The 20140-nt window shown below is 41.1% G+C and overlaps 1 protein-coding gene across 2 annotated transcripts; it reads right to left on the bottom strand.

The window, feature by feature from the left end:
- Positions 1 to 222: 222 nt before the first annotated feature.
- nrf1 (nuclear respiratory factor 1) lies at positions 223 to 16453 on the bottom strand. 2 transcript variants are annotated; one of them, XR_014593669.1, is made up of 13 exons: positions 16349 to 16453; positions 14132 to 14242; positions 13785 to 13929; positions 13106 to 13220; positions 12767 to 12893; positions 12458 to 12598; positions 9456 to 9614; positions 8916 to 9131; positions 8682 to 8780; positions 8191 to 8348; positions 5741 to 5862; positions 3128 to 3224; positions 1305 to 1337 (listed from the first exon to the last, which is right to left on the bottom strand). XR_014593669.1 is itself a non-coding variant. In XM_083935148.1 (12 exons), the coding sequence occupies exons 2-12, from the start codon at positions 14198 to 14200 to the stop codon at positions 1177 to 1179; spliced, it is 1512 nt and encodes a 503-aa protein (XP_083791274.1). In that variant the 5' UTR covers positions 14201 to 14242; positions 16349 to 16453; the 3' UTR covers positions 223 to 1176. The 2 variants fall into 2 exon arrangements, 1 of the variants encoding a protein (XP_083791274.1); XM_083935148.1 differs by lacking the exon at positions 3128 to 3224 and having other exon boundaries at positions 223 to 1337.
- Between the last annotated feature and the right edge of the window lie 3687 nt (positions 16454 to 20140).

Here is a 20140-nt window from a genome sequence, read left to right as displayed (position 1 = left end):
GGTGCTTTGCATAATAGACTTACACATCAAGCAAAATTGGTATCATAACAATATTTAATATAAATAGTAAATTAGTGGCTCAGACCTAAAGTTTTGTACATTGGGTTTAATAGCTTATTTGCTGAAAGTTAGCTTTGGTATTTTATGTATGCATTGATGGTTATGCTGTTGGAAGAACAGTGTATTAATAATCAAGAGAGAAACAGAATGAATGGTGAACAGCAGCCATTTTTATTGGACTTTTTAAATAGTGGTAAGAGTTGAGTCAACTGTCACAGCTGCATCAAACGAAGTGGATTCTTGGCTGGCAAATGTTTTTGTTGCAAGATTCAAAGAAATGCCTTTTTGATATTTGCATCACAAATACTGCAGCTCCTGTCCAAGTACGACTAACTTCCTGTGATATACAAAGTGATGTGGACCATACCAAGGGGTGCTCCTATCAAAGGACTGTAAATTAATGGATTTGGTAGACAAAATGGCTGATTCAGGAAGTCAGCTCAGCGGTCCAGCAGTAAGAAAAACAAACACCTTGATGTATATCCTGAGTCTTCACAAATCTTGGCATGTGCATGGACTACAGTGAAATAGTACAGGGAAAATCACACAACATGGTATTTCAACATAATATTCACATATCTCATGTGAGAAATGCTGTTCTTTACACTAACAGAGTTAAGGTGAGTAGATGTGGAAAGAGTGGAATTTAGACTAGTGATCAATGTGGGATATGGGAAACATGGACTGGCACTGTATTGTAAATTCATCCTAAAAACAACACAGTCAAGCACAAAGAAGATAATGAAAATCCAGAACAGTAATAGTTGCACACTCTGGGTGAAGCAGTAGTGGCTTTCCTTCCGGGCTTTTTGGTTAATCTTTGTTTTAAGTAAAGGTTAATTGTAAAGAAATAAATACTAAGTACTAAACATCACAGAGCAAAAAAAACAAAAAAACAACAAAAAACCATGAAGCTAAATGGGAGAAAAATTACACCAACAAAAGCAATATCTTTACATAGTAAACACATTGATAGCTCACTTTTACTTCCCCTGTCAGATGTACATTAAAAAATATATTTGACATTGTACATAGCATGATGTCTTGGAAAAGTAGGATAAACAAATCTCAGAGGTGGCCTCCAAGTGCCTCCTACTCCGTCCAGGGTCTTAATTGTCACTGTTCTAGGGTCACAACCTCCACCGCCTGGCCATCCAGTGTGACAGTGTTATCTATTCGTGTGGCGACAGGTGCCATGGCAACCTGGACAGGTCGATTGCCATGGGCGAGGCTGGTCACTACAGTCTGGTACATGCTGACAGGGATCTGGACCAGACCTGAGGAAGAATATGCAGAAATATTTAGTTTTATTTTATATTTTATTGAGACACACAGCACCAGCACCATTGACCTGTGGTAGGGTTGAATGCCAAGTAAAGATCAACCTCTGTTTTAACCCAGTAGCTGTAATTTGTGCAAATTTGTGTGAAATAATTACACAATACATCTATTATCTATTACTAAACAAACTGGCATTAATACTAGTAACGGACTATTAGTTAGCTGGGTGTGGGACGGTGCAAACAATTAATTGTAGTTAGTCATAGTTTCGAGATTCTCACGTGAGGATTTGCAACTTTTTTTTTTTCTTTCCTCTTTTTGGATGAATTAAGCAATAAGCAATGTGAGGACATCGCCATGGGCTACAGAAATGGACATACCTCACTATTTGACATTTTATAGACCAATTGGTTAATTAAATCAACATATAAATTAATAATGAAAATAAATGATTATTAGTTGTAGCCGTGATGCTAACAAACAATGCTTGTCTGGTCTTGTTCCAGAGGAAATCTCGTCACTAGAGTTTGTGTCTGACACGGTGCTTGGGAGGCAGTCATCTCCAGGTAGTTGTCTGTGACAGGAGGCAGCCATGTTACAGAGACGGCATTTCTGAACAATGGTCTGATTGAACATTCTCAGCTCACTTCCCCCATGCCCAGCTGTGTGTGTGTGTGTGTGTCTCTGCCTGTAGGGATTACTGCTGCAGTCACGTGGGCCTCTGCCCCACCCTGCAAGCTGTCACAGTGTCACAGGCAGGCAAGAAGGTCAGTGTAGGGGATGACTGAGGCTCATGCCTGCTCCTCCCATTACTGTGAACTAAGACTCTGGACTTTAAACAAACCAAATACTCGTATCCTTTCAATACATACAATATTTAGGGATTTTGAAAAAGAAAACCCACAAAAATATATAATGCATGTTCATTATTAACCATCTTTCAAGTCTCCCAAAATAAAATCAGGCCCCTTTTGTTAGACTAGCTTGTAATTGTTGGTCTTCTAATGTGGGCCCTTGCTAAGCCTACTCGCCAGTGATTTGTGACAGGGTTAAGTTTTGCTGATGCAGGTAATTGTGCTGGTGGTGATTATGGAGGGGCTTAGAGAGGAGGGAACTGGGCCTGGCACAGTGATGTAGGGACACAGCACAGTAACTGAGTGAAGGGCCTCATTCAGCTACTCAAACATTTTCTCGTAGACATTAAGGGTTGTGTGTGGTGTGGCCGTGTGTATGTCTGCATGCTTGTGTCAGCGAAGGGTTGCCATACAAGCCAATCAGCGGTGTCTGAGCCAGTACACTTCAAACGGAGCTCTCCACTCCCGTGTAGCACTTCAATGATTAGCTAAGGTCAATAGTCGGGAGAAGGACTGGCTTAGGCAGCTCCATTAGTTGTTTGAGTGAGTTATCGCAGCCAAATGACTCCTTATGGTTTGGGAAGCAATATGTCAAATAACAAAGGTTTAGATGTTTAGATTTAAATAACTTGAATTTACATTTGTGTACAAATGTTAAAGCACTGCACATGTTTGCATTTTACAGAATGTTTTAGAAGGGCTGTCTCTTTACCTATTTAAGTGTTTTATGACACATTATCTGATGAAATTCAATTTCACTTTGTGTTTTCTAAAAATATATTATACTCCGACAGCAAAGCTCTTCAAATGAATGCAAGAAATCCCAAATTAACCTGCAACAATCTGAACTGTTGCACACAACAATTTTAGAGCCACTTGTTCAAATATCTACAACTGGAGGGGGACCTGATGCGACGTGCACGTGCTTCTACCTTTAAGACCTGATGCGACATCTGCGTTGTTTTGGATGATCTTGTCGTTTTTAAGACAGGTGACCGACGAAATGCAAAGCGATTCGTTGATATACACCTGAAGAAGGCAGAAGGGGAACAAAACAAAACAATTTTTTCCGCACGGAAGAATTGACAGAAAATAAAGTTGAACAGTGACATACAATGACGGACGACCTGAGCGAGGGGAGCAGCACATAGAGGCAGACTGCAGCATTATTGACAACAATCCGGCCATGACCCAGAGTATAATGTTGACAACGTTGACAATCTGAGCAGTTTTTCAGAAAACCCTCAGGCTTTGTAAGATTGTTTTGAAACAATGCTTAGGTCTTAAAGGTTGAATATGTAGAATCTTTATGAAAAGCTATATATTTTTCAAAAATAATACACCCACAGGGTGTTTTGGGGGGTACAGAATGAAAGTATTGCTTTTCCATAAAAAAATATATATTTAGTCTGAATTAATATTTAATTTTTTTATGTTGTACCAGCCAATAGCGGACGGCATTGAGGGGTTGCCTGGGTCTGTTGTTCGGCGCAGCTACTGTATGCTGGCACTGGGTGAAATGGAGTTTGCCAATTCTGCAGCTGCTTTGTTATTTGTCTCAGCAGCTGAGTGACGGGAGAAGCATTCACTCAATGGACTCAAAGATAAAAGAGTTCAACGGCATTAAAACGCACGCCGAAATAGCTATGTTTCTCCTTGATCGGTAAGCTAACTTTCATGTTTCCTTAGCTGTAACGGCTAACGGAAAGTCAAACTCCTCTGCGGGCTCAAACTGACTCCGGTCTACTGTAGGCTACTTGGGCAGCTTCTGACTAACATGGCAACCTGAGTGCTGGAATTTTTTTTTGTTATTGCGACTACTATCTGTCGGTGTTCTGCTCATTCAATATATTCAACCTTTAATGGATTAAGTAAAAAATACCTAGGGATCAATTGCAAAGCAATGATTTGAAACAAAAGACAACTTTTGTGGTTTATGTAAACTTGTGAGCGAAAACTTCTTGTGTTCAATTTTTTTTAAACTGTGCATGTAATGCCAACCTAAACAGCTTTGTTACATGCGACCGCGCAGTTCTGCTAAGACACTAAAGGCCCTGACACCGTCGGCCAATGTTGGTCGGTGAGTGTCTGTTGCCCTAGTTTTTGTGGTGTGTCCCTCACCATTAGAGCTAGTTAGTCCTTGTTGGTGGCTTTTCGGCCGATTGAGCGTGGCAAATCCACGCAGTATAAGAGAAACGGAAGTGAGGGGCGCAAGCATATGACTTACGTCAAGAGAGCGTGAGATTGAAACTTAGAAAAGGCCCATCTTCATGTAACTTGTATACGTGTGTGCATGTATTGTGTATAGCCAAGCAAGATAACCTGGGGTTGTGTGCTGACAGCTGGCTCTGTGATAAGACCATGGACTGATCTTTAAGAGGGCCGCTGATGGACCTGCTCAGACCTACTAGTGCACTTTGTGTGAGTGTGTGTTTATCCCACAGTATGATGGTCCTGATTAGAACAAATGTTATATAAGGGAAAGATTGACAGCTTGACAAGCAGTGTGTTTAACTAAACTTTCCATCTGGGTAGAACTTCCCGTTATACATGTTTACATCCGTAAGATTAGCAGAATGTCCCCTAATGTTAACCACTGACAACGTTACGTTTTACCCTCATATCAGGATATTAACTGAACATATGCAAGCACTGCATGCCGTATGTATGAAAGGAGGTTGACGATGGGGTCATGCAGCTAACGTATCGTTAAAAGAATAGTACACACACACACACACACACACACACACACACACACACACACACACACACACACACACACACACACACACACACACACACACACACACACACACACACACACACACACACACACACACACACACACACACACACACACACACACACACACACACACACACACACACACACACACACACACACACACACACACACACACACACACACACACACAAAACCATCTGTCACATCAGCACAGAGTAGATTAGAGTGTAGGAGCTCAGAGGCCGCAGTGCTACTGCAGGGAAGCTTACTATTAATGAGACTAATTAGGCATGCCATTGGCTGGGGAACACACAAGTGAGTGCCAATTAGTAAAGACGTAATGTAAAAAAAATTATTGATAAAATAATTTTGAGTGCAGTTGGATGCAAAATACCAAATATGACTCGCGACTCGAAAAGGTTGAGAACCACTATCAAAGACAACAACAACAAAAGTGACCTTATGGTGTTTCTATGTAAATGTGTTTTTACCAGCCTGTGTCATCATGGTCAAATGTGGTCCTGGAGACACCTACTGTTGTGAAAACTAACATGGGACATTTCGAGTATTTTGCTTTTTATTTATGCCTGTCTGTGGACAGAATTTGTCACTGCGATAGCGCCGCAACCGTGCAATATACAGATATACAGAAGGCCAAGTTCAAAAATGGGTGTGATCTGAACAGGGGTGGGGCTGGGGGGTGTAGTGCAGAGGTGGCCATTCCCTCACCACTTTATGCTCCTGGCCCTATTTGGCATCGCAGCTGGTGTAACATGATGATAACATGGATGAATATGTACCTGTGGCATCTTGAACCCCGGCCAGTGCTCCAACAGCGGCTGCTGTCTCTGCCAGGACAATTTGCCCTCCGCCTTGTAGAGTGGCCTCTGCCAACGTCGCTACAGCATGGGCTGCTGCCTCACTGCAACACACACACACATAGACAAAGACACACAAAGGCAAGGGTGCAAGGGTTATTATAGAGAGCTAGGAGTGTATGAGCTGTAAGAGGCTTTTCTCGTCTGGACTTAAGGAGAATCTGTCACATCTCCCTAAAGGCCAGGTGCTACGGGTCTAACAAAGCAGTTTTATTAACCAGATCTATCATGAGGAATTACCCCGAGCCTATTACTGCACCAGCTTCGTTATGAACTAATGGAACTGTTCACAGCTTGGTTGATAATCATCATCTGAGATAAAACGACGGTAAGATAAGGAGGAGGTGGCGCTGAGCGAGTACAGACAGAGACAGTAAGCAGTAATGATGCACTCACACTGTTGTAAGTGGGTGACACTCAACTGGGTGGCAGTAAAGTGTGGCAACATAAATAAAAAAGGCTTCTTATTGAGCTTTGAATACAGATATTGAATTTTAGATTTTTCTTTTCTTTCTTTCTGGCAAGACAAACTGGCTAGCGGTTAACATTTTGTGTTATCAAGCTTCAACTGTCAACAGGGATGTATTCTCCTTGACAACGCGCATAGGTTTCTGAATGAGGGGGGCTGTCGCAATCATGGCAGTGATTGACGTCACCTTAAACTCCCGCTTAAGTTCCAACAAGTTTAACTCTGCTGTAAAGTTGGACATTTTAACATGTGGGTCTATGGGGATTGCCTTTTTTAGAGCCAGCCTCAAGTGGCCATTTCAGAAATTTTGGCTCTTTCATGTTGGCTTCACTTTTTAGCCTCGGAGGTTACTGCTTCACTACAGCTTGCTGTTCAACAAATTACATATATGCAGATGAAATGGTCGAAGCTCGGCAATGAGAGACCTTTACTAATTTTATTTTTGGATGAATAATTATGAACAAACAAAACAAAAGATTGTGTCATTTTGAGTCACAATGTCCACATCGCAGAAAAGTGTGAGGGAGGCTCTGTTCACCCACTGGAGCTGGAAAAAAAGAGACAAAATGTTCCAGAGCCTGTGGAACAGAGAGCCCAGAGTAGCTTGGCACAGGTAAACAGGGTTGGGAAAGGGAGGGGAGAGGAAAGAGGACTCAGGTGGGTGCAGGTAACTAGCCCCAATGGGACATACCCATACACATCTGAAATTATCGCCATGACACTACTGCCATGAAAAACCACCTTACATGTTCGCATCTCAACAAGACTGTTAAAGACCTTTGATGACGATGTGAAAGACCATTAAAATCAAAGTTGTAGATCAGGAAGTGGCTACAGCAAGCTAAAGGTCTACAGGTTTAAGCTGCAGCTGAAGACGGCTAACTCATTTTATTCTTAAGCAACATTTCAACTTGCTGTATTCTTGCGTTGTAAATCAGATCCCGCAGGTCCTCAATGGGACATGATTTAAGATCCTGTTGTAGATCCCATCTGAATACAATTGTGCGCGGCTGATTTCCCTGCAGAAAAACACCAATAACACCAACAACCACCTCTGTACATCTTTTATTACTAGAGTGGTTGTAATGAGACTAAAACAGACTATTTTCATGACTATTTCTTTAATCTGCAGCCAGATTTTTGCTAAAGGTTTCCTCAAATGCTAGAAACAAGCATTTAACACTTTTTTTAGACAAAATCATACTGAGATGTTAGCACATGGAAATATGAGGCTAACCACCAATTTAATGGTTGTGCATCTTGCCTCAATCAAAGCTACTGGCTAATTAAATAGATGCTGAGCTGGGATGAGAGGCAGGTGACTCATTCTCATCCAGTTGTCAGAGCTGCCTTTGCAGACTCCCCCACCAGTATCTGAACATGTTTGAGGTTTGTGTCAGTGAAAGCTGTTCATCAAATCCTACAGTGTGTATACCTGTAACACTTCTGTCACCAACAATCAGACCTGTTCTCCTCCCCATTACGGATTTTCAAGTGTGAAGAGGTATAATTTGTGACCTGAGGATACTAGCCATAGATGCACTTGAGCTCTAAAGATATTATGTTTATAATAACTTTTATATTTTTATTTTTTAAATAAAACATTTTAAATTACAGTTTACAAAGTGCTAGTGACTAGAATTCTTCAAATGGAATATAACACAATGACCTAAAATATAAAGGTAACAAAACATGTAAATATGCATTTGTTTTTAACTCAAATTTCTGAAGTACTAATTGTAGACACTGGACTTGAATATTGTAAGTAGGCCATCCTGGTCTATATTTATAATTTAAATACTGCTTTCGGCCCTAAAAAGTAACCTAAAAAAACATCAAAATGCTATTTACTTGTGACGTTAAAAGCCTTGTTCCCCAAAGTCTTCACTTCTACCACCCTCACCTGTTCAGAGCCATTGTTACGGTGGCTCCGGGCTGCATTTCGTGACTGGCAGCGACAGCGGCTTCTGCCAGGGATGCTACTGCCTGCGTGGCCTCTGAGGCCTGTGTTGTTTGGATTGTCATCTCGCCGCCCTGCAGGGTGGCCCAGTTCTGCTCCACCTGGAGAGGAACAATATATAATATCATGCTGAAAGCAAATGAGGAGCTACACGGAGGTCATTTAGATTGTGTGAAATTGGACTGTTGTTCCATTGGCTTGTATTTTGATTTTGTGGTCCTAAAAGACAGCTCCCCTTCGTGTGTTTTGCTCTGTATTTGCTGCATACTCTTTAGTTCTGTGACTCAGGTATAAGATTTGGTAAACCTCTCAATGTGTTCTAGAAAATTTGTTTATCACTACAGTCTGTGTGTGCAGAAAATGATCAGAATGTGTATTTACTGTGTAGTAAAAAACAAAGTGATTAGAGGAATGTGTGTACTTGTGGGTGTTACCTCTCCATCAGTCACAGTAGCATAGTTGACCTGCGCCACTGTCACACCGGGCAACTCTGAGGCATCCGCCAGGGTGGCAACTGTGTGTCCTGTGCCAACCTGAGAGAGAGGGGTGCAGTCACAAGAAAAGTGAATGGACAGTGTATTAAACCTTAGAATTACTGAATGAGATTACGATGCGAAAAAGTGCAGATCTTAAGACTACAGTGGTCAAAAAAAGCATCTTAAATATACCTGAATGAGTGAGACTGTTCCGTCAGGGTTGTTGACGGTCTGTACCACTGTTTGTGATGGCACAAGGTGAGTAATACTCTGTGCAGTGGTCAGGTGGTGGTGCTGGGTGGTGGTTGTCGTAGTTATCTGGTCTTCAAATGCATACAACAGATCTTCGCGGCCATGCTGTTTGTAGCAGTTCTTAACAATGGTCCGCAATGCCTGCGTCCAAGACACCTTGGGAAAAATAACAAGTTATTATGGTCAATTATTCTACAGACTGACTAAAGTACTACAGAAGTTACAGTCCCACAGTTCATTAATGGCAAAAATTTAGAGAACCATTTATGACTGACACAGAATGGGATCAGAAAGTTAAGTACTTTCCCGAAAACAGAAATCTGTGTAGTTTTGTGCCACTCAACAATGTTGCCCCATCTGTGTAGTACAAAAATCTGATCTTAACCAGAACCAATGTCATTTAAAAGGTGGCAATGGAAAACAGTATTTCCCTTCAAAGATTGTCAAATGATGACATCATTACACAAGTATTTCTCTCACTCTCTGTTTCTGCTCCTCTGTGCGGACATCACTGCGGACGTTGGCCCAAGGGATGTCCTCAGGCCACCACACTGGCTTACAGCTCTCTTTACCCCAGCCAGGCTTCCCTCGGCCCGTAGAGTACTTCAGCATCTCTGGAATGAACGCTCGTAGCTGGGCCTGAGGAAAAGGAAAGATGCACAGAGAAAAGAGATGATACAGACACCAAACTCCCCAAAATGGAAAGCTGCAGTGTCTCAGACAGACATGCACACACGCCCTTGAGCAAGCAGCAAGAGGCACGTATTGATCGGGTACTTGCTGCCGAGTGCTGAGGTGGTCATGGCCTGCAAATAGAAACTATCCTTCTAAAAGGAGAACAATGTGATCATGTTTATTAACAGACAAATCCATGGTTGTGGCTCCAGCCGGATGTGTCAGATAGACACCATGGGAACATCAGGGGTGATCCAACACAGCATTCAACCTGTCCTAGAAAAGGCTCCTGTACACTCTGCGTAGGTATTAACAATGTAAAAACATTAGATTTACTTTTGACACATGACGTGTGCTACTTCATTGACTTTTGTAGAGACTGAAGTCGTTATTTAATTATGGACGATTGACTATATCAATGAATGCTTGTCCACTATATTTAACTCAAGTGTACCATTCACAAATAGTGAAGTAAGGGAGACATGCATCTTTAGTGCAGGTTTTTTTTCACTAAAAAGTGACTAATTGTGAGCCGATTGCTTTGTTCTGAAGACAAGCTCTGAAATAGCATGCCAATTCTTCAGAAGTAGGACTTGTTATTTTCACTAATTGTAAAAGAAGATATTATTGGATTTTGGGGGTTGTTACCTATATTTGAGAGCTAAGAAATTCTTACAATACATTTTCCAATATTCTTTTGTCTTACATGAACACAGGGACCTATTCTATTTTATTATCTTTTGAGTCATATCTACTTATATTCCTACAATAATCTGTAGTCTCACATAGCCAGACCTGTGTCAGCACTGAAGTATGGTCTGGCTACACCAGCTTATCATTCTGGGATAGGAGAAAAAAATGCTCTGGGTCGTTTGTATTTCTTTGAACCAATCACAATCGTCTTGGGCGGCGCCTAATGTCAGGCTTTATCCTATACTGCCATGTTTCATGAGAGGGCTCCAAAAGGTTGCCCTGTGCCCCCAAGCAGGGAGATGGACTGAGTCAGGGTCTCAATCGAATCTGATTTGCTTGCTATTGATCATCTGCCATCATATCTACTTCACATGTGGCAGTGAGCGGCATGCCTGTCCACTCACCATCACCACTTACAGAACAAGCAGGCACTCACACTCACTGACAGGCTGGGTTGGGGTTTAGTGCCAATGTCCTCAGTGTCCTGGTAATATGCAAGCATCACCAGGGGATTATATTGCACAATGAGGCACTGCAGCGTCTGCCTGCTTTAACATCACAGGCTAAATTTGGTTCCGGGAGAAATAAATCCATCCCTCCTCCCCCAACTCACAATAACAAACCACCTATACACAGATCCTCAGTGCAACACACAAAGATATGACAAAAAATGGTTCTTGATAGAAAATGGACGTCAATACGTGTTCACATGAGCTTTGGAAAAACAATTCCTGTGGCTACAGTAAAGGGGCTTCACTTCAGCTAACACTTGGCGTACTGACAAAACAACTTGGATTAGCCCAAGAAAGATAGACTTAGTAGCGAAAAGATGCTTGCATTTCCACCTGTAGCTCATCCATGTGTGGATGTATGTGGATGCATGTGTGCTAGGACAGATGGCCTAATTACAGTGGCTAGTGAGTTAAGTGGCATGTTGTGCTCCCCCAATCCTAATCCTCCAAGCAATGGTCCAATGAGCATTTAGGAAGGCAGCTATGTTGCCGGGTCCCTGGCCCTAACAAGGCTAGGGGGTAATTATGGGCTCAGGCTGAACCTGGGATCACCTGCTACAGATGCTCCATATATCGGACTAGCCAGTGCCTCTGACTGCATCACTAAACCTCACTTGGGATTTCTTCAGCTGAGTTAAACCTACTACAGATGTCTGCATACAAGACCATAAGGCCTTCGTGATATGGACCAGGAGCACAAAGTTTGAATTAGCTCTCTTTGTCACCGCAGAGTTCTCATTTCCATACTTGCCACTTCCAAGGTTGATCAACCTCTCCCAGAGGAACTGGACAACATCCTGTCCCCAACCCTTGGCACACCCAGACCTTTCCACCTGGCTTGGCCAATATAAGTGAGGCAACAGGTTACTCATGATAATCTAATCCTACAACCTCCAGAAAAACAAGCACTAACTAACACCTGCCCTCTGAGGACACACCAGGCCCTGGGACTGGCTACAGTACTCCCAGGGTGGAGCGCTGTCTCTCAGGGCCACTGTCATTCTAGCTACTCTGACGATGATCCAGCGAATGCATCAGCAGCTTTGGGATGGCAGAGTAAACAAGCTGAGGTCCCTCGGGTCAGCAGAGAACTCAACCTGCCAATGGTGCTAATATTGCAGTGAAAGGTCTACCAAGAGCAGTCTACTCTGCACATCCTCTCACTGCTCACTGGTACCACACCCTGCCAGGTAAAGGGAGGAGGCTTGGCTTGTTTTCAGTTGCCGACACTATCTTTGCATCAGGCCTACTGTCTGCCTGAATGAAAATGTGGGAGTTGCGCTTTACCATGAAAATGAATTCAAGTGTTTTATAAATAATTACGAGTTGAACATGCATGAATCAAGCTCATCAAGTGACACTGATGTGCTAAAACAGGTCAAATTGAGTTGTTGACCTTGATACTTAAACAGTAGCTAGCTAAGCTCACAACAGACATAAAACACAATCTGTGATTCTGATTTTTTGCCAACTATAGCCTTCTGCTCAACATTGTGCTTGTGTCTTAGATTTGTCAGCTTCTACAAAGGAACAGCTGTTTAATGTGCCATATTATGTTGAACCATAATACTGTAGATAAGCAGAGAGAGTATTGAGCCTAACCTGGGTCATCTTATCCACAGAGACAGGGATTCCATCAATGGTGAGGGGCGGCAGCTCTGAGGCCAGCTCTCCACCAGCGGGTGCATGTTCAGCCAGAGCGTTCTCCAGATCCTCCAATATCATACCCTTATATTTTCTCACCTTGAGGATAGAGAGACAGTTGGCGCAGTGCTTCAGTTTAGTGCTGGAGCCATTTGCTAAATATTGGTTAAATCAACAGAAAATTAATTGACCTATGAATTGACATTTGCGGATAAATATCTTCACAAACACAAATAATTACTAATAACTTCTGACTGTAATACTCACCACATTCTCCAGAGGAGCAGCACCAAACACTTTGAACACAGGGTTGGGTTTGGAGGGAGAAATACACAGCACTATGGCCTGTTGGCCCACTCTGGTGGTGTACTCATCCAGGGTGGCTCGCAGTTTCCTGTAAACACACACCATTCTTTATCTCCTGGCTCACAATAAAAGCCATAAATTACAGCACCAACCACAGAAATTACATATGACACGAGCTCTGTCTGAGAGTAAACAATGTTCTCCAGTGCTGTAAATGACATTTTTGTCATTGTATCTGTTGAAGGAAAATACATTATAGACATATTGGGGGATGTTGGCCTGTTGGTGTTTTAAGCTCACCTGAGCAGACGAGTCTGCTGCCTCTTGCGGATGGAGGGGTTGGATTCAAAGATATGAGGCCTCTTTCTTTTCTTGCCGGTTGCTACGGCGGCAGCAGCTGCCATGCCTACTGGCCCTGAGAGAAAAAGAGCAAGTTTGACTGTTAGTAAAAGTAGACGCTTGCAATCAGAATGAACAACATTCTGCAGATTGTCTTTGAATGCTGTTTTTTTCCTCTCTGATTTGAGCTATCAATAATTGTCTTGAATGTGCGACCTGCACAATTCAATCTTCTTTTTTGACTTGATTTTAATTTGGTTCCTAAGAGAATGAAAGTGAGATTTAAAATAGATTACTAGCACCAATTGGTCCCTTGATAACTTAAGTAAAAAAAAAAAAAAAGCATTGTCAGGAGCTTGACTGAAGGCAATATACTGTAGTAGAGTGACACTGCCTCCACAAAACAGTCTACTGGCCCCACCTGTTGTTCAGTTAAAAGCATTACACTGAACTGAGGTGGCAATGGATGTTGACTGATTAGCAGAATTCATCTGAGATGCAAAATAAAAACATCTCGTTTGCCAGACATTAGTTGGAAAAACTGAACCAAGTGTTCTTGGATGTTTCTCATTATATAATGATTAATCCCACTTACACTAATTGGGGAACCACTAAATGCTTGGGTAGAGTCTAGACGTACCTGCGGCAGCTAGGTGAGCCGTGATCTCATCAGTGCCAGCGGAGTTGAGGATGTCTGTGTCGTCATAAGGATCATCATCTGGTGAGGACGTTGAGTCTTCCTCTGCGCTCATCATTGACGCCTCAGTAAAGGTGGCCACATGTACCTATACACAGTAATGATCCAAGAAGAATGGGTTTAAACGGTCTCAGGCGTTATTGTTTCTGTTCTAGTCTAACACACTAACAGGAAAAAGGTTTTGTATAAATATCTTGTGAATGATTATTATAATGCTAAGAGGGACTGCTTCTTGTCCTTCCTGGTTTCCATTGTTTTAACTATTCTGCTTATGAGTGCAGCTGCCGGACCTGTTGGCTGACGGCGCCGGCCTCGATGGTGGTCATGTGTTCTGTCTGGTGAACAACGTGCTCGTCCATATTGGCCACCTGGTCTACACAGCTGGATCCACGGTACAGTGACTGAGGAGAGAAAGAGGAAAAGAAGAAATGCAGTATAAGATAATGACAGGTGCTGTTTTACCCCGTTATGGTGCCTGAGTAAAATCCATCTATTCATGAGAATAGCACTGAATTCATATGGGATTAATTCCTGCTGTATTGGCTGTTGATATACATCTCAGCAGATGCATAATATTGCATACAGGATAATGACATTCCTATGCCATGCTTATCACTCATTATTTTAATGAGATACAAATTCATGAGAAATGCTGCCCGGTACATTAACCTTACAAGGCACTGCAAAAATGTTGCATATTTTATGTGAACTTGAGTGCACCATGAATACAGGTTCATTTCAGACCTTCAAGCTCAAGCAGTTCAAGAAAAAACTGTGACGATTCACAGCTGTTTTTTAAAATGTATTTAACAGGTACTTTAGTGCACAATTATGATTCTATTTGCTACTGCCCCAAAATGGTGTATATCAAAAGATATGCCTGTGGTTATCTTTGTGCTTCTTGTCTCAATCCACCACTGCTGCTCTTCCCCTAGAGGGCTTCATGCTGCATCAATAAAGTTGAATTTGGAATAACATCACTGTGATCAATGCATGAAAATATCTTATTTTCCCCATTTATGTGTCAAATCATAGGTCTTGCAAGAAATGCATTCAACACATTAATAGATATTCCTTAAAGGCCCCACATCATAGTTTCAAGTAATGCCCCAAAGGTGATTCCTGTTAATACAGATGTGAATAGACGAGAAACTATAAATGTCAGTTTGATATACAGTAGTACTAGACAAGTGTTTGGATATCCATTGGTGAAGTGATAAGGTCTGTCAGAGGGGTGGAAATCACTCATACAATAAGATTCATATAAATACTTAAAACTCACACATAATTATGCTTTTGTTCATTTAGAAATCCATGACTCAATCAATACATGGTGAATATAGGCACACTTTTGCTGATTGAAATGAACCACTGGGACAGTTTAATGGGGATAGCATGTTTAGTTTATTTATTTATTGTGGACAGCTGATATGGGGAATATTTATTTGAACAGATCTATCCAATGATACACAATTGTTCTTTTTTCTTTGGAAGAGACTTGGGAACAACCCACCAATGCAAAAGTATAACACATACTCAGTCAAAAACCCCATCATTAACAGACAGGCTTATTAGCATATTACAGCAATAGCTCCTGTAATAACTGCATTGAGTGTAACTGTTGAGGACTAAACATGACTTCCAAGCCTCAATAAATCCATAAATAAATGCATAAATAATACTAAATTAATACATACATGATTTATTTCTACATGTTTGTTCACCTAAATGTGATTATTTCTGTATCTCTGTGTCCATATGTTAGAGGTAGGAGGACTCATTCATTTATTTCAGCATATATTCCTGTATTTATTTATACATTTATTTATTGAGACTTAAATCACATTAGTGTTATTAGTATTAAGTCATATAGCTGATAGAATCAATGATGCACGACTCGACAATAACATTGATGTTTAATCATATCCATGGCGTGAAATAAGGCATATTTCCTATCACATAACCCGAACGCATAACTAACTGTATTAAATGGGAAACGTTATTGCTCAACCATTACAGTGCTGTTATGTTTACCGACTCACCGGGTCTGAGCTAAGCTAAGCTATGTGTCCTACATTTGGCTTAGCAGCTAGCTGGCTAACAATTTGGCGATGTAGCTTCGGTCATCTGAATGGACATTAGGTTCGATCGTTAATAGCTGCAGTTTCCCGATGTTTGGACACGGAACACGATTAATTCAATGTACAGTTGAAGGTAACGTTAAACCCGAGTAACGCAGCAGCAGCTTAGCACGAAACCCGCGCAATATGAAACAAAACAGCTACAACAGGCCCAGCGGCCCGCGTCTCATACACTCTTTACGCGCTTGTTGTCGATACGCGCCTACAACATGATTCCCCCCAACAAAAGCCATAGTTGTATCATAACCCAGCTCCAGTCAACATCTAAAAAGCAATCTGCATCTTTCACCCCCCAACGCTGCCGGGTTCGATGATGCGGCTGCGCCGGGGCTGAAATAGATGGAGATTGCGCGGTAGGGCACTAACCTCAGAGCGGCTGCGCTACTTCGGGCCTGCGCCGTAACAGTGGGGATGGAACCGACGAGCTTCTAATGGACGACAGAGGGGAGCCAGCAGCAAACGCAGCAGAGCAGACCGCACACAACACTGAGCTGCACTGGTGGTGCCTTCAGGTGCTCCTCCTGAGCTTCATCTTCTACAGTCACGATGACATACACTACATACATACATTCAGACGTGCGTTTTGAGGCCCCTTTAGCCACAAGACGGGAACAAAAGCGCCAATCTAGTTGGTTAATGTTAATTAATTTGTTCATTTGTGCAGAATTGCCAGAGAATATGATTTGTAAGTGTACACCGTGTTTGTAATACCTACCCCCCACACAATAGTTTCAGATGTTTATATATTCATTATATATTATAAAACACTATATTTAATATATCTTTTATGAATGAATGGATTAAATTAATCTTTATTGCCATTATACAGGATGTAAAGTGGAACTTTGTTCAACTATCCTCGGTTAAATAACACAAAATAAGTTAGTAAATAAGTTAGACAGTAATTACATTTTCATTTTCAAGCAATCATCAATTACCTTACTCCTTACCCATTTTTTATATTTCACCTTTATGATTCTCTTGTTATTGTTAAATAACAATGATAATAATAATTAAATAAATTGTCATTGTTTTTGTTATTGTTATTTTATTTTGTTTTTGTGATTGTTTCTGCAATCTGGAACAAGAAATGTACAAGATATATTCAGTCATATATATATAAATAAATATGACAATTGTGTTTGCAAAGTCCAAGAATAAGGTAAAGAAATTTGAAATAGAAAAACAGCATCGAAAATGAGAACCACAAATGTAAGTCAAGGCAAGTTTTATGTGTCGTACATTTCATACACAAAAGAGGATTTTTTGTAACTCAAAGCGTCTACAGAATGCATAAATAAATGACACTAGTAACATTTCCATTGACTACACTTAAAAAATAAGGAAACTAAGGCATCAACATTTTCCGTGTTATGGAATGGCCATTTATGCGCCATTAATTATAGTTAATATTCCCGAGAGTTCCTGAACGCCACATAAGACCTGGGAAACCACGCCCCTTTCTACTGACACTATTCAAACGAGGCACAGTGTTGATGCAAAGCTATCTCTGCTTGTGGGGCTACAACCAATTAGCATAAACAGTTCAGCTTAGCTCAATGTTGGCGTTAAAATGGTTCTTGTTTTTATTTGGCTAAACGTCAGTGCCAACAAAGAGCAATGAACGGTAGACCAAAACAAACATTTCCCGTTAACGTTACTCCAATTAGCAACACCTGTGTCGTTCAGGCAACTCCCTACGTGAACACATTGATTCCCCCAAGAGGTTAGTTGAAATTCTGTTGCAAATAATAATTCAAACAAACAATGTTGTCTAGACAAAGACACATTTATTACAGGAAATAAATCTGTACAACATGTTTACAGTGTTTAAAGGCTTGTGCAAACAGATGTATTGTTTGCAAAGGTATCAGCTAGCAAGTCAAGTGCGCTCAGTTAAGTTAATGCAGTCTAATACAACAGTTCTGCAATAAATCCCCCTTCCTTGAAGGTTACAGTGTTCAGTTTTTGTTGAAACCGCTTAAGAGAGACTTTATGATTATGTTTTCGAGGCTGCACTTTCTGCTGCTTTATAGATGAGGCGTTTCTGTTATCTAGCCTACCTTCATTGATATAAATGAGGCGGACAAAAACAATAGAAACATGTCAGTATATCGCATTACAATTCATCAGAATCACTTTGCAGCCTCCAAGATATATATATATATATATATATATATATATATATATATATATATATGTATGTATATATTTTACAGGATTGTATTAGTTATATTAGATTGTATTAGTTATATCAGACATGCACCTGTACCTAATAAACAAAAGGAACATTAAGGTTGCCTAGGCGTTTTTCAGTGGCCTGATTTTCTCTTCTCTTACAGCTGCAGATCCAAATAGGCTGCTTCACGTGAAAGGGACGTCAAAGAAATTTGGAAGGTAAAAGCCTCTACAACTGTGATAATCTATTCTGTGTAATAATATTTAAAGGTACAATGTGTCCGTGTTTTAGTTTTCACAAAGGACTAAAATGATCCCTGACATGGGCCCTTTTCTCTTCTCTTACAGCTGCAGATCCAAATAGGCTGCTTCACGTGAAAGGGATGTCAAAGAAATTTGGAAGGTAAAAGCCTCTACAACTGTGATAATCTATTCTGTGTAATAATATTTAAAGGTAAAATGTGTCTGTGTTTTAGTTTTCACAAAGGACTAAAATGATCCCTGACATGGGCCCTTTTGTTCTCCATCGGTCAAAATACTAAAAGTTTAAAGTTTACTGGACTGCCCTGATGCTATTTACTCACTTTAGGGACATAAGCTGAAATGGACTTTTGGTGATGCTACAAAGTGACCGTTCCATGGAAAAGGTTTTAATGCTCACATGACACGTAACGGACCAGCATACACAACTTAATATGCACCTCAGGGGGGCAGCATTGCATTAAAAATCACACTTGAGTCTCAGCCACTCAAGTTTGCTCTAACAGGAGATGGCAGTGAGGCATCATTGATGCGGCTCTCCGCAGGTGCCCTGGCATGCATTCAAGATGATGGATGTTTTACATTAGTGTGTGGTGACAGCAGCTTATGTTTGTGTCTCACTAAATGTCAGCCTGTATCATATTCAGAAATCTGGCAGGAGAGACTAAGAGTGTGACTCCACGTTTTACAACTTCCATACTGTGTTACTGACCTTCACACTACACTGTCTCACTTTCCTGTCTTTGCTCTCAACATCTGCAGACAGGATGCTATGTTATCAGTACACTATCAGTGTCTCCTAATGCTACATGATGGACAAATTATGGTCAGTAATAGATGGGTATACTTTACTTTATGCTGTTGTTTACAGAAACCTTTTGAGAGTTTACAGTTCATTTGTTGAGTTTTCTTTGCAAAAAATACAGCTTTTGGATGATGACGATCATTTGTCCTGCCTTTATATTTGGTTTCCTGACTCTAGTGACCATTTAAAGACTAAATACTTTGGAAACTACCTTGCATTGTGGTTTGCAGATCATAGCAAAGTTGTAGCTACTTGAAAAGTACTGATTTTGCATTTTTTAAAATTTATTTCTCAAGGGCACTGCGGTGGAAAACAATTTCTGTCAGGCTGCTGATGGTGTGACGTAGATGGAGTGAAAAGCTGAGTGTTAATGAACCAAGGTCCTATTATTTGGTCCTATTCTGCTGTCTCCTCAGTGGCCTGTGGTTGGGTATAGATAAGGCTTACAGCCTGGGGGTCTGAAATCAATAATGGATGTAATTGGTGAGCTGGAAGTGAGGATAATTGAAGGTAATTGTGTGGACCGTCACAAGCCTTGGAGAGAGGTCAAGACAAGAGTAGTAGTAGACAAAGAGAAGGTGGTGGTGGGCGGGGGGGGGGGGGTCTAGTCATACCTGCTGTACAGAATATACTGTATTACATCTCTATGGTACCAACTTCTTTTGGAAAAAATATACATTGACGAGTGTGTGTGTGTGTGTGTGTGTGTGTGTGTGTGTGTGTGTGTGTGTGTGTGTGTGTGTGTGTGTGTGTGTGTGTGTGTGTGTGTGTGTGTGTGTGTGTGTGTGTGTGTGTGTGTGTGTGTGTGTGTGTGTGTGTGTGTGTGTGTGTGTGTGTGTGTGTGTGTGTGTGTGTGTGTGTGTGTGTGTTCATATCACCTTCAGTCACAAAAAACTTTTTTCATGCGAGAAAAT

The sequence above is a fragment of the Echiichthys vipera genome (genome assembly GCF_963691815.1).
Source record: "Echiichthys vipera genome assembly, chromosome: 20".
NCBI classification, from domain to species: domain Eukaryota; kingdom Metazoa; phylum Chordata; class Actinopteri; order Perciformes; family Trachinidae; genus Echiichthys; species Echiichthys vipera.
This window is presented reverse-complemented; position numbering and strand designations above follow the sequence as displayed.